Source organism: Colobus angolensis, unplaced genomic scaffold (assembly GCF_000951035.1).
Source record: "Colobus angolensis palliatus isolate OR3802 unplaced genomic scaffold, Cang.pa_1.0 Scaffold14, whole genome shotgun sequence".
NCBI classification, from domain to species: Eukaryota; Metazoa; Chordata; class Mammalia; order Primates; family Cercopithecidae; genus Colobus; species Colobus angolensis.
The window spans coordinates 7,036,205-7,049,485 of NW_012114488.1; the positions used below are offsets into that span (position 1 = coordinate 7,036,205).

At 45.3% G+C, this 13,281-nt stretch overlaps 1 protein-coding gene across 4 annotated transcripts in view; it reads right to left on the minus strand.

The window, feature by feature from the left end:
- Nucleotides 1-647: 647 nt before the first annotated feature.
- Nucleotides 648-13,281, minus strand: part of ERMARD (ER membrane-associated RNA degradation) — a 30,776-nt gene continuing 18,142 nt past the window's right edge. For 2 of the 4 annotated variants that reach the window (XM_011934920.1, XM_011934917.1), the window contains 7 exons: nucleotides 12,377-12,550; nucleotides 8,627-8,710; nucleotides 6,825-6,901; nucleotides 6,118-6,243; nucleotides 5,509-5,727; nucleotides 2,911-3,024; nucleotides 648-896 (listed from right to left, as the gene is read on the minus strand). In XM_011934920.1, coding sequence (XP_011790310.1) covers nucleotides 683-896; nucleotides 2,911-3,024; nucleotides 5,509-5,727; nucleotides 6,118-6,243; nucleotides 6,825-6,901; nucleotides 8,627-8,710; nucleotides 12,377-12,550 — 1,008 coding nt within the window. In that variant the 3' untranslated portion in view covers nucleotides 648-682. Of the gene's footprint in view, nucleotides 897-2,910; nucleotides 3,025-5,508; nucleotides 5,728-5,770; nucleotides 5,849-6,117; nucleotides 6,244-6,824; nucleotides 6,902-8,626; nucleotides 8,711-12,376; nucleotides 12,551-13,281 lie in introns of all 4 variants that reach the window. The other 2 variants (XM_011934918.1, XM_011934919.1) reach the window with 2 other exon arrangements.

Sequence of the window (13,281 nt, forward strand, 5' to 3'; positions counted from 1 at the left end):
AGGCACCCTCGAGAGCTGCAGAGGCTACAGGAACCCTCAAGTCAGAGACTTGGGTTCGTCAAGCAGGGCCTGTGAATAGCGGCCTCCCTAATCTCCTTTCCCCCAGCTCTCCCAGACCCTGGGATGTGAAACCCCCACATCTAAAAACAGGGAAGGGCTTCTGCTAGTTTTGCCAAACGCTGGCCAGGAGGCCTGCTGTCCAGCACCCATGCCTGCCCACCTCCCCTTTCAGGAGCTGGTCTCCAGCACTGACCTGGGAAGCTTAAATTTATCAGTCCTCTCCTCAGTCCCAGGGCCTCACCCTCCCTGCCCTGATGGCTGGTCCGGGAGTCAAAGTCTCCAGTCCGAGGCCTGGCCGGTGAATGCAGGGGGAGGTCCCAGCCACAGCAATCGTTCTCAAGAGTAGGCATGTGGCCAGTAACAATGAAACTACACATTTCTGAGTAACAGTTGGGTGAAAGCAGCTCTCCCTTCTTCCTCTGGACAGTGTGTTATGGAGAGATGGAACCAAAAACTACAGCAGCCATTGGTTACCACAAAGGAAGCCAGACTAAGACTCACACTGACCACTCGGAAAGGGTAAATCAGAACACTGCAGAGAAACAGAACCTGGACCCTGGTCAAGCAGACCCTCAACTCCACCCTACCTTTGGGTTTTCAATTTGCACGCTGTTAAAATCTGTTAAAATGAAAGGCGTCCTGACTTATAGGTTTTCATGAGTACTTTACTTGTGGATTTCTTGGCTAAATGTATTAACATTTGTTTCTTCTCACTAAAAGTCCAAATTTTCAACAAAGCTGTATGTGTAAGATTGATAGTTTCATTCCACTTGTTCTTTTCGTAACTGGTGTAAGCCACCAGGTTCTCAGTGTACTGCAAGATCGACTTTACAAACCTGTAAAAAAAAAATTAATTTCTTTATCCATTCCATTATAAAATGAAACAATGAATTAAATGTCTTCTCTTCATTCTTGGAATTATTCCTAAACTGCACTTAATTTATGTCTGAGGATTCAAGAAAAATAAATCCATATAAAACAAAAATAAGAGAATACAAATTAGAGGAAAGAGAAAAATACTGAAATGTAAATGCTACTGGACACTTGGACAGGCTTCAACACAAGCACCTTTTCAGACATTCTTCTCCAGCCCGGACATGACGGCCGTCATTCCAGGAAGGAACTTAAGGGTCCTCTGCACCAAACTGACACATAACACATAATAAACACACAACACAAAATAAATACACAATACACAGTCATCCATTGGATACCAAAATCCAAGCATACTCAAGTCCAGCGTGAAAAATCAGCCCCCTGAACATGCGGGTTTCACCATGAGATTTTTGTGTTTTGTTTTTTTTCCCACATTGTTATTTGCAAACAAGACTACTGCAATTTCAGTCTGTGTGTGCATGGAACGCAGAGCCTGCTGATACAGAGAACCAACTGTATTTACTGAAAAAGCTCCCTGGATAAGTGGACCTGGGCAGTGCAAACCTGCGTTGTTCAGGGGTCGGCTGCAATGACAAGCAGGCCTTTTAGCCCTGTCAGGAGCCTCTTGGGCAGCGTGCCCTCCCCCTCCTCACACATCCAGCTTCCATCCCCCATGATGGAGGGGCTGACTCAGAGGTGACACGTGCCACTGAGACAGCTGTTGTTGTTCAAGAGATTTTACTTAAGATATTTGTCAAAATGTTAACAGCGGGGTCACTCTGACTGATGACAATAAATGTCATCTTTACTTTTTCCACGATTGCCAGGTAGCTTTCATCAACATTTTATCTTGAAAATATTCAAACTTAAAGAGAAGCTAAAAGGATAATATAATGAAAAGCCACAGAACACTTTGTCTAAAGGAGGGTTCTCTACTGGGTGATTGTCCCCCAGGGGACATCTGGCAATGTCTAGGGCACTTTCGACTGCCATACGGAGGGTAGGGGTGCCACTGGTATGTTGTGGGTGGAGGCAGGGCTGCTGAGCATCCTACAATGAGCAGGGCAGTCCTGCACCAGCCCCACAATGCCAGCAGTGCCAAGCATGGGGCACACTGAGCTGGAGTCCTCAGCTGCTAACAGTCTGCACGTTTGCTCCCCTCACTCTCAACAGGAGTCTATGCTTCTTTCCACAAGACACCCCAGTTGTATTTTCACATTCATTTAAACGTGTACTGAGGTGCCTGGCACCTGCAAAGCATTGGCTTAAAACCAACAAGATATCCAGAACTTCCTGGCAGCCAAGGGAGGCTGGAGCTGGAGCTGCACTCAAGCCCCGATGACAGCTTGTGTCACCACTGCCCGGAAGCCTCCTTGGTTTGGAATCTCTGGATGTCAAGTGGGTCACACAAGTGTCACACTACTTCAGACTCCCAGATCGGGATGGTCTTAAAAGCGAACTTCCCGAATTTGAAACTATTAGTTACATATGCGAATTTGGTTTTTGGCTGGGCACAGTGGCTTTTACACCTCTAATCCCAGCACTTTGGGAGGCCAAGGTGATCACTGAAGGGCAACACAGTGAGACCTCACCTCTACAAAATCATTTAAAAATTAGCCAGGTATGGTGGCATGGCTGTGGTCCCAGCTACTCAGGAGGCTGAGGTGGGGGAATCACCTGAGCCTGGGAGGTCGGTGCTGCAGTGAGCCGTGATTATGCCACTGCACTCCAGCCTGGGCAACAGAACAAGACTCTATCTCCAAAAAACAAACAAACAAACAAACAAAACGTGGTTTTGAGACATTTGGATGTGGGAGTTCTTCTTGCAGGCCAGATGTCAGACCCTTGCCTGAGACGGCGGTGGGGCCACCAAGGAGATGGTGGCCCTTACGCTGCCCCAATCTCACTCCTACAGGCTCAGCCTCAGTCTGGCCCACGATGCAATGCGACTACAGAGAAGTGGAACATACTCACTTTAGGTACTGCTGATACTCATGCGCATTCTTCCCACAAACAGCATGAACATTGACCAGCTCCAGCGTAATGAGTAACAGGATCAGGCTGAGCACAGGGGACAGTAGTCTGATACTAAAATCAGATGAAAGTAAATTCAAACGTGAGGAACGCTGGTACTTTCCACCTTCATCAGGAAAAAGATGTTTCACCTAATCAACATCCTTAAGTTCCAGCTTCTCAAAAAATAATTTTCCTAATCCTCAGAGCCCAATGCCTGCTTCCAGCCCCCAGGCCCGTGGCTGGCGGGAGGGCCCATCCTGCACGTCCGCATTCCTTGCTCTCAGTCATCATCTGAGACTCTCAGACATCTGACGGTCTATGTCAGGGCTGTCAGGGGCTCTGTACGCTCACGGGGCACCAGGCAGGCCCAGTCTGCCCCCAGCAGCCCCCCTGCTCCCTGCCCTCTGACATCTAGGGAGGAACTCTCACCAGAGGAAAACAAATGGCCTCAATACGAAAGCAGGCTCAATGCCACCAGATTAAAGAAATCCCAACTAAAGTAAGATCTTATTTTTCCCATGAAACTAGTCGAGACATTTAAAAATATTCTGGTTTCGGAGAGTGGTAATAAGAGAATGAGCTTGTCTTATAAACTGCTGGTAAGAGTGTAAATTGAGTAGCACCTTTCTGGAGGGGAATCCAGCGATATCTATTTAAAGCTTTAAAAACACAGATACCACTCAACCTAAAAGTTCTAGAAATGTATCCAAAATGGTCATTTCTTAAGGATGTAGCACATTCTAAAATATACACTGTAAGTGAAGAAACCATAATGCTGTTAATCTGCTATTAAGTTAATCTGCTGTTATATTTTAAATCCAAAACAAGTTAATCTGCTGTTATACTTTAAATCCAAATATTCATTTAGGTAGATAGAACCCACATTTCCATATGGCCAAATTATAAACACTATTTAAAACAGTATGTACTATAACTTTCTATGATAATCAGCATGGGGAGTCCTCACAGTCCTCAGATAACATCATTTCATTCAACACTGTTTTGTCACAACATCAGTGAGAAAAGAAATCGATATCCCGCGAGGGCCACGGTCTGTGTGGAGAAGCACGTTCTGCCTGGGTTTTCTCCCGTCCCCCAGTTTCCTCCCACATCCCCGAGCTGTGCACATTAGGTGAACTGGCGCATCTCCATGGTCCCAGAGTGAGGGTGGATGTGTGACTGGCCCTGCGACAGATCTGCGTCCTGTCCAGGGTGGGTCCTGCCTTATACCCAGAGCTGCCGGGATAGGCTCCAGCCACCCACAACTCTGAACTGGAATAAGCAGGTTGGAAAATGAATGAATGAATGAATGAATACAAATTGTAAGAACTTGTAAAGTCTACCATCATCATACAAGTGCTCGACAGTGCGTGCCAGGTACAAAAGTGCTCAGTGACCCACACGTTTGTTCCTGCTGTTGCTGGAGCTACAGGTGAGGGGAAGGGGGCGGGCCTGGGGAGGTCTCGCTCTGCAAATATTTATTGCCTCATTTCACCACCACTGGACTGCCGGACTGCCGTCACTCACTGCCTCGCCAAACACTGAGTAGTTCTCACTTGTTTTTATTCATCTTTCTTAAATGTCCATAGAGCTTATATGTACCTCAATGTTTAACACTGTAAGTGTTTTGGGTTTTTCTTTAGAAGTTTAGTAATATTTTTATGACCAGAAACATGCTGTGGGAACTTAACTTTTGTTTCCATCATGTGAGGAAAATAAATCTCAGGACCCCAAACTCACTAAGCCAAAGGGAAAAGTCAAGCTGGGAACTGCCTCAGGCAAACCTGCCTCCCATTTTATTCCTAAATAAGGTGGCTACAAAAGAAAAAAGCTACATACAGACCTCCCTCAAAGTTTGTCCACAAGGAAATGCCTCGTGGGCCTCGAGATCTCTACCCGGAAAGACTTCTGCCAAATTTGACCCTGGCAATGCAGCTGCCAGCTGATCTTCCCAGGCGTGGGACAGGGCGTCATCCCTCAGCTCACCTGAGACAAACACCTATATGATTGCTTCCTCTGCCCTGTGTAAAATGCAGCTTCACTGAGCCACACGAAGGTGTAAGTGACTATTCCTCTACCCCTACTCCCAAGTCAACTGTGTATTCACCGAAAGGCTCATCAAAGACTCAAAACAAGGCAATCCTTCGTCTCTTGTCCACCTAGAACCTGGAAGGCCCCCACTTTGTGTTTTCCCGCCTTTCCAGATGGAACCAAGGACACCTTACACCTACTGACTGATGTCTTCTGTCTCCTTAAAATGGATAAAAATGGATAAAAGCAAGCTGCGCCCCCAGTACCTGGGGCACATGCCGGCAGGACCTCCTGAGGCTGTCACAGCACGTCCTTAACCCTGGGAAAGTAAACTTTCTAAACGAATTGAGACCTGTCTCCGATACGTTGGGTTCACACTATCAGTTGTGAACTCCAAGTATATCAGCACCTGTCGACGGGTTCAGTGAGGGGCCTACTGTGTGTGTCTTCAGTGGGGACTGGAACTGCATCTGGGACAACTTCCTGCCCCACGGTGCCCTCCAAAACAGGAAAGTGAGCGCACACCTACTCCACATACGCAGGTAGTTCTGCCGCTGGCGAGACCGCAGCGTCCTCTCCACCCACTGCCTGTGTCTCAGTTCCGCGGCAACGGTGACCTGGCCAGACACGCGGTAGCACTGCTTGCCGATGCTTCGGAGCACAACCAGCACTTCCAGCACAATCCTGGGGCAGAACAGGGTAGGAACGGGTGTGCGGCAGAGCTCACGGAGCAGCTGGGGCCACCTGCAAACAGAGCCAGACTTGGAGCAGGTATTGTGATCCTCACCTGTACCTCACTCTCCTTCTGCACCTGCAAGGCTGCGGCTTTCTGGGAGCCAGGGCTAGCGGCGTATCACTGGTGGGTCTGCAGGGACAACTGTGACATGCGGCAAGTGTTAACTAAATACACTGAATTGTGGCAAACAGAATGTGACATTCACAGCCTCATCAGATGTGCCAAGCTTGCACAGAGATTGTCAAAACTGATCTCATAATTCCTCTTGGAGCAGTTACAGTGGCATTCTAAGACTACTACCAAGTTTATAAAATTTAAAACACAGAAAATGTCTAAGCTTGCTATGCTAATCCGCAGAATCAATGTTTCAACAGTTGTCAGGATGTCCTGGAACTTACGTCTCAGTAGGAAGATGATCCAAGTCCTTTAAAACACAATGATTCTCAGGCATATGGTGATACAGCTCATCCGTCATTTTTGTAATTAAAGAGTGGCAGGCATTTGTTTCAGAATTATCTTCTAATCTGAAAAATAGAAAATATTTAAAGGTACGTGATAATTGAAATGCCCACATTAGTGCCCATGCACAATAATGTTTAATGGTTCACTGGGCAGCAACCTGACTGTGAATCTTAGTTTCCCCAAATATAAAATGTAAAAAGCCACCATCACGAGACAGTGGAGAAAGAAATGATGCCCTATGCCAAAAGCAAAGTCCAATGATGACGAGATGATGAACCACCTGCATATTCGTCCTGCTGAACAAGTATGTCTGCTGTTGTCTACGATTCCAGAATGCATGCCTCCATCCCCACTTCTCTCCTGAGCTTCAGACTCATCTTTCCTCCTGTCTACTCAGTAGTTCTCATGGACGCCATTGTCTACCCACAAAACCTGCCTCTCGTTCCATGTTCAGTCTCCACCAGGGCCCCAGGCCAGCTGGAAGATCGCATTCAGCATCACTTGCAGCTCCTCACAGCCACCAAGGCCCAGAAATTCCTCCTTCCCCTTTTATCTTCCAACAGCCTCGCTAAAGAAGAAATGCTGCTGAAACTAACAGTACCAGACAAGCTCGAGGTCAGCCAGGCCCCAGGATGCCACGTACCTGACTGCTTCCCAAGTGAGTTCTTCGGGGAAAGGCAGCAGAGCCCAAACCCTGATACTCTCCTCACAGCTCAGCACCTGCGATGACATGTTTTATTGCTTTTGTAGATTTAATGGTAACTTCCTAGAAAATCTGTTTTTAGATTGTTATGGATGTTACATCACTCTCTAGAAAATACGTATCTATAAGATTATTACAAATTCTAAACATTTTAAAACCAGACAGTGGGTGTCAGTTCTTCAGTACATGCAGATGGGGGAAGGCTGGGGAAACTACCAGGGGATTGGTAGGGAGTGAGCGTCTGGGGTGGCTACGACCATGTCCGCAGGTTCTTCCAACACCTGCCATTGAGAGGGAGGACCCCACCAAATCTGCACGAGCTCTGGCGACTGGCCTGGAGCCAACAGAACACAGCAGGTGTGAAGATGCTGCGCATTACCCAAAGCCATGTCAGAGGCACAGGTGCCTCTCCAGTTCAGGCTGCGCTCGGGGTGCAGCCGCTGTCACCTTGAGACTGTCCCTGCAGGACCCCCATGAGGCCTCTGGCCAACTTCCAGTCTTCTCAGACGCAACACCCACGAAGCCCTGGGGGACCACAGCCGTCTACACCCAGGCCAGGCCACGGGACAGAGCCCTCGGCAGATGCTCCCCATTTCTAACCCACCAGCATATGAGCAAGTCAAACGGTGGCTGCTGACACCACAGAGTGTGAGTGGTCTCAACAGCAGGAATAACCGAAGCCCAGGATGCAAAGCTGCCTGAATACCTGTGAGATGCCGGGAGGGGGACAGGAAGTGGTAAGGACCCAAAATAGCCACCGTGGGGCACGGGAGAGGATGGTCTGGAGCCTCAGCAGCTCTGGTTGGAAGACAAAGGCTGCCTTCTTAAAGCTCCTCTTCCTTCCTAAATCTTCCCTCCTCCCTACCTGCCCACCTCTACCTTCCTAAGGGCTTGTGCTTGGAAAGCACGGCAATCCCTACTGGTAAAGCTGGTCGGCAGCGCCAACGGGGAACGGCATCCGACCAGTGCAGCCCGATGCTCTGCCTCCAAGCCACACCTCCAGGAGGCTGTTTCCCCAACTTCACTGCTGACAATCCCCTTCTGATAGTATTTTCCTTAAGGCATTCTCAAGGAGGCCTCCGACTTCTCAAGGCACCTTTTCTTTAAAGTGCCTTTGCAAATCTCTCCTGACTCACTGTGTGTTGAATTTCACAGCTTCCTTTTAGAGGTAATCTCATTTATGAATTTTTACCTGCACAGCTGTCACGAGGCTTATATCCTTGGGGACTGTCTCTTTCATCCCCTTGCACTAACCTTGTATCCTCCCGTATGTAGAATAAAGCACCTTCACTGATTGCCAAATTGGAACTTCCTGGCAGAAATGCTTAAAAAATTGTTTGTTTCAGTAAGTTAACAAAAGCTAGTCCGTATAGGAGAAGAAAAACTGACGTTACTCACCACTGACAAATAAAAACTGCTCCTAGCTCTGTGTTACTGCCGACAGCAATAAAAGCCTGCCGGGGATTCAGCAAAAACACTTCCCAGTGCTCATCCATTAAACACTTTAAAACTTCAGTGCCACCAGCACTGCATTACTTTCAACTGCTAGACACGGAACTTGAGGCTCAGAAGACTGAGCAACCAGGCCAGGGCCACAGCAAGCACCACGCTGGCTAGAAAGCTGCATCTGCCCAACTCAAATTCTGACTCAGCAGGCAAACTGCACCCTTTCAGCATCTCTGCAAAAGACAAGCGGTTTCAGGGACGTACACACCCCTCCCAGCACCCTGCATTCAGCATACCTGTTTTTTAAGCTGAAAAACTGGATGGCAGCGAGAACTATAGCCTTCTGCAAGACTAACCAACAATTCTACTGCTGCTTTTTCCTAGTTTAGAGAAAACAGTGGTTACTATTGTATTTGGGTAGGCTCTTAGCTTTCTTCTATTGAACTGTAGGCCACTTAGAGTCCCCATTTCTCATTGTCTTTCTTCAAATAATTCCATGCAGCTAGAAAAGCAAAGGCTTCATTAAAATAGGTTTGACATGGCAGGCAAATCACAGCCAATAAAATGATTTTAAATGGAGGCCATTAACAATAACAGATCACAAATGCCACACCCACCCTCTGTGCACAAAACTGGAGATGAATGAGAAAAAAAAGATTCCAAACAATTGGAAATTTAACTAGGGAACAGTTACTTAAACACTAAAAATCAATACAACTAAAAAAAGATCACATAATCATTTAATTGCTAAGCATATACATATTTTTAAAAGCATAAAAATTACACTATTTGAAGTTGATATAATCACATAACTTAAAAATCCAAGTCAGTCAACTAAAACCTATGAGAAACAAAGTCAGTGAATTGACAGTTGACAAATTAAAAAATCTGTAACTACCTACAATTCTTTTTTCTTTTTTCTTTTTTTTGGAGACAGAGTCTTACTCTTTTTACCCAGGCTGGAGTGCACTGGTGTGATCTCCACTCACTGCAACCTTTGCCTCCCAGGTTCAAGCAATTCTCCAGCCTCAGCCTCCTGAGTAGCTGGGATTACAGGCACCCACCACCATGCCCGGCTAATTTTTTTGTATTTTTATTAGAGACGGGGTTTCATCATGTTTGGCCACGCTGGTCTCAAACTCCTCACCTCAGGTGATCCACCTGCCTCGGCCTCCCAAAGTGCTGGGATTACAGGTGTGAGCCACTGCACCCGGCCCACTACCTACAATTCTTAACAGCACAAAACAAACAACTCAAGTAGCTAGATGTTAACTACAGAAGAAATGTGCTGGCCTTCCCTTCACTCAGATGTGTGAGAGCCTGGAGTGGACCAGGGAGTGTAGGCGGAACACAGGAGGCACACGCATGTGCCTGCATGGGTGACGTCCCCGAAGGGCAGACACACACGCAGCATGTGTGCCACTGCAGAGCAGCGTATGTATCCCACTACAGAGCGCTGTATCTGTGCCACGGCAGAGCACCTGGCTTCTGTTTCAAGATGTGAATCCACCTGAGGGCTTCTGAGGAGAGGATGACATGTTGGGAAAAGGATCAGTCTGGCTGCTGTGTTACGACGAAGTGAAGGGTTCACAGAAGTCGGTGGGCAGACCAGTCAGTGCCTGCGTCATTCCAGGAAGGGGCCAAGGCGGTATGGCCAGGTGGTGGCACGGGGGGACAGGGAGTAGCAGATGTGGAACATATTTCTTTTTTGTTTTTTCTCTTTTTTTATTTTTCTGAGACGGAATCTTGTTATGTCATTCAGGCTGGAGTGCAGTGGCACAATCTCGGCTCACTACAACATCTACTTTCCGTGTTCAAGCTATTCTCAGGACTACAGGCGCCTGCCACCACGCCCAGCTAATTTTTGTATTTTTGGTATAGACAGGGTTTCACCATGTTGGCCAGGCTGGTCTCGAACTTCTGACCTCAGGTGATCTGCCCGCCTCGGCCTCCCAAAGTGCTGGGATTACAGGCGTAAGCCACCGCGCCCGGACTGTGGAACATATTTCTAAGACCTGTTCCAAGGACTGAGTATGAAGAGAGGAGAGGAATCTGAGGCTTCCAGCCTGAGCAGCCACCTGGGAGGCTGGAGGTGCCGCGTAGACGGGAGGACTTGAGGAATCAAGATGGGGAGACACTGTGTCCCTGAATAAGCTTCAACATTGTGAAAAATGTCAATTATCCCTAACTCAATCCATGAGGTGCTCATTCTTACTTGTTTTTTGGGTTTTATGTTTGTCCAAGTTTACACAGAATAATAACTATTAATTTTTTTTAAAGTAAAGCTAGACTCTATACCTTACTCTTAAGATGAAATAAATTCCAGTTGGATCAAAAGATGTAAATGGAAAATAAAGAAAAAATAGGTAGGGCGCGGTGGCTCATGCCTGTAATCCCAGCACTTTGGGAGGCCAAGGCGGGTGGATCACAAGGTCTGGAGTTCAAGACCGGTCTGGCCAACATGATGAAACCCCGCCTCTACTAAAAATACAAAAAAATTAGCCAGGAGTGGTGGCGGGCACCTGTCATCCCAGCTACTCGGGAGGCTGAAGCAGAGAACTGCTTGAACCCGGGAGGCAGAGGCTGCAGTGAGCTGAGATCACGCTACTGCACTCCAGCCTGGGTGATAGAGCAAGACTTCGTCTTGAAAAACAAACAAAGAAAAAAGAAAAAAGAAAAAATAGAAGTACCAGAGAAAATGTATACATATATTTTTAATTTTGAAAAGCAAAGATTCTTTTCAGAATGACTGCAAATGTGAAGCCAAAGAGAAAAAATAATCAAAACCTATGAACAAATAACAAAGCAATATGTACACAAAGAAGGCTAATGAACTAATGGGAAAAATAAAACTGAAATAAATGGAGAAAATACATTAATAGGCAATTAATGAGAGAATTATAAACATCTAGTAAACACAAAAAAGAAATGAAAATAAAAACATAATCTTGGCTGGATATGATGGCTCACGCCTGTGGTCCCAGCTACTCAGGAGGCTGAGGTTAAGAGGATGGCTTGAGCCCAGGAGGTCGAGCCTGCCATGGGTCATGAGTCATGACTGCACTACTGCCACTCCAGCCTGAGTGACAGAGCGAGACCCTGTCTCATAAAAAATAAATAAATAAAATAAAAGAATAAAAAAAAAAAACTTTACTGATATCTTTTGTCTTAGAACTTTACTTTCTAAGAGTATTCACATAAGTGCCCAAATGAACAAAGATGTTCATTTCAGCATAATAATTACGAATTTTCTACATCAGGGAATATTACAACTCATTCATCAATGAAGGACTGCTTAGGTAAATAATAGCATATTGATAAAATGGAATATCAAACAGCTGACAAAAAGAATAAGGCAGAACAAAGATGCCAAAAACACACTGCTAATGAAAAATGCTAGCTATAAAACATAATATACCTTCCTACGAACTCACTTTGGTACAGTCATAGCAAAAATGTGGTAGCAACACTACCTAATTATTAACAGTAGTTATTTCTGGGAGATGGAATTCCTGAGGGCTGTTACTTTTCACATTAATTTTTCTATTTCCAGTAATTTTTGTTTGAACATTTAAAAACTTTTTAAAATAACTGTCACATGTATAATCTGAAAAAAAGACTTAAATATCAATAACAAATGTTCTAACCTAAATTATTTACTTTGAAATAATAAAAGAATTAGTTTATTGATGATGCAAATATCCAACCCCATCGATTTAGCAAACATCTGTAAAAATTTCCTAATATTTGGCTAATCCTGTTTTATAATTTGTTTTTTCATTTTCCATACTTAGCTGCTGTTACATACAAAAGCAAATGTGTTTTTAAGAAACAAGTTAAATTATTTTAGCTGAAATTAATATTGATTGATCTGTGATACAGAATATGAACATACATGTAATCCAATCACTTTTTTCTCTGATGGGAGAATACGGTAACTCAGATATATTAAAAGATTAATAGTTAATTACATTTGAAAAATAAACTATATTCTTTCATAGCTGAATGAGTTAATCTAATTAATGATTTTCTTCCCTATAAATTACCTTAAAAACTGATAGCAGACCTTCATCAACGAATCTGAGTAACAGCACAACAGAAAATGCAAGCAACTGATTAGTTGTTTCTTTTGAAAATTCATGTAAGTTGATCTCCCCGTGGCTTAAATGATCTCTTATGCGGGGACCCTCCTGATGGTTCAGGAAATCCCAGAGAAATTCCTTTCAGAAATTAAACAGAGAAAATATTTTGTTAGTATCCACAGCAGAAAGCCATGCTTGGTGTTGCTAACAGAAGGAAAGAGTGCATCCATCAAGTCCTCTGAAGCCCTGGGTGGGACCCTGCTGGGGAGAGCTATTCTCCTACACCCACAGGACAGACCAGGGCGCTGGAGAGGCTGTGGGGAAGACAGAGCTGCCCAGGTGGTACTGGAGTCTCATCAAATTCCAGTCTTTCTTGTTTTTACCTTCCTCCAAGGAAGGGAACGGAGTGTGAACATCTGCAAATGAGCTTTTCCAAGGCAATAAAAGAAATCATGGCTCTTGCTTGTGTGAGTATAGCCCCTGCACTTTCTCATCTGCTCTTTCACCTTCGAAAGCCTATTGCTTCTTACGACACAAGTCCAGGGCCTCTCCCACAGGTTATAGGGAAAGGAGGTCAGAAAACTGCTGCCCTTGGCAAACTGCCAATGGTCAGAAGCGTCACAGAGACTCAAGGTGGAAAGAACATTAAACTAGTTCAATCGTCTTATTTTTTGATGGCAGAAATGGATGTCCACAGAGCACAGAGTCTAAAGTCACAGAACACGAGCATGATCCTAGGTGGCCTGTTAGAAGGAATGGATGTCAAACACCTATTGTAGTCCAAATTAGTCACTGAAAAATCTTCATAAAATATTAAAAAAAGGATAGATGGCCTTAAACAATTCATCATTCTCTTTTCATCCAATATT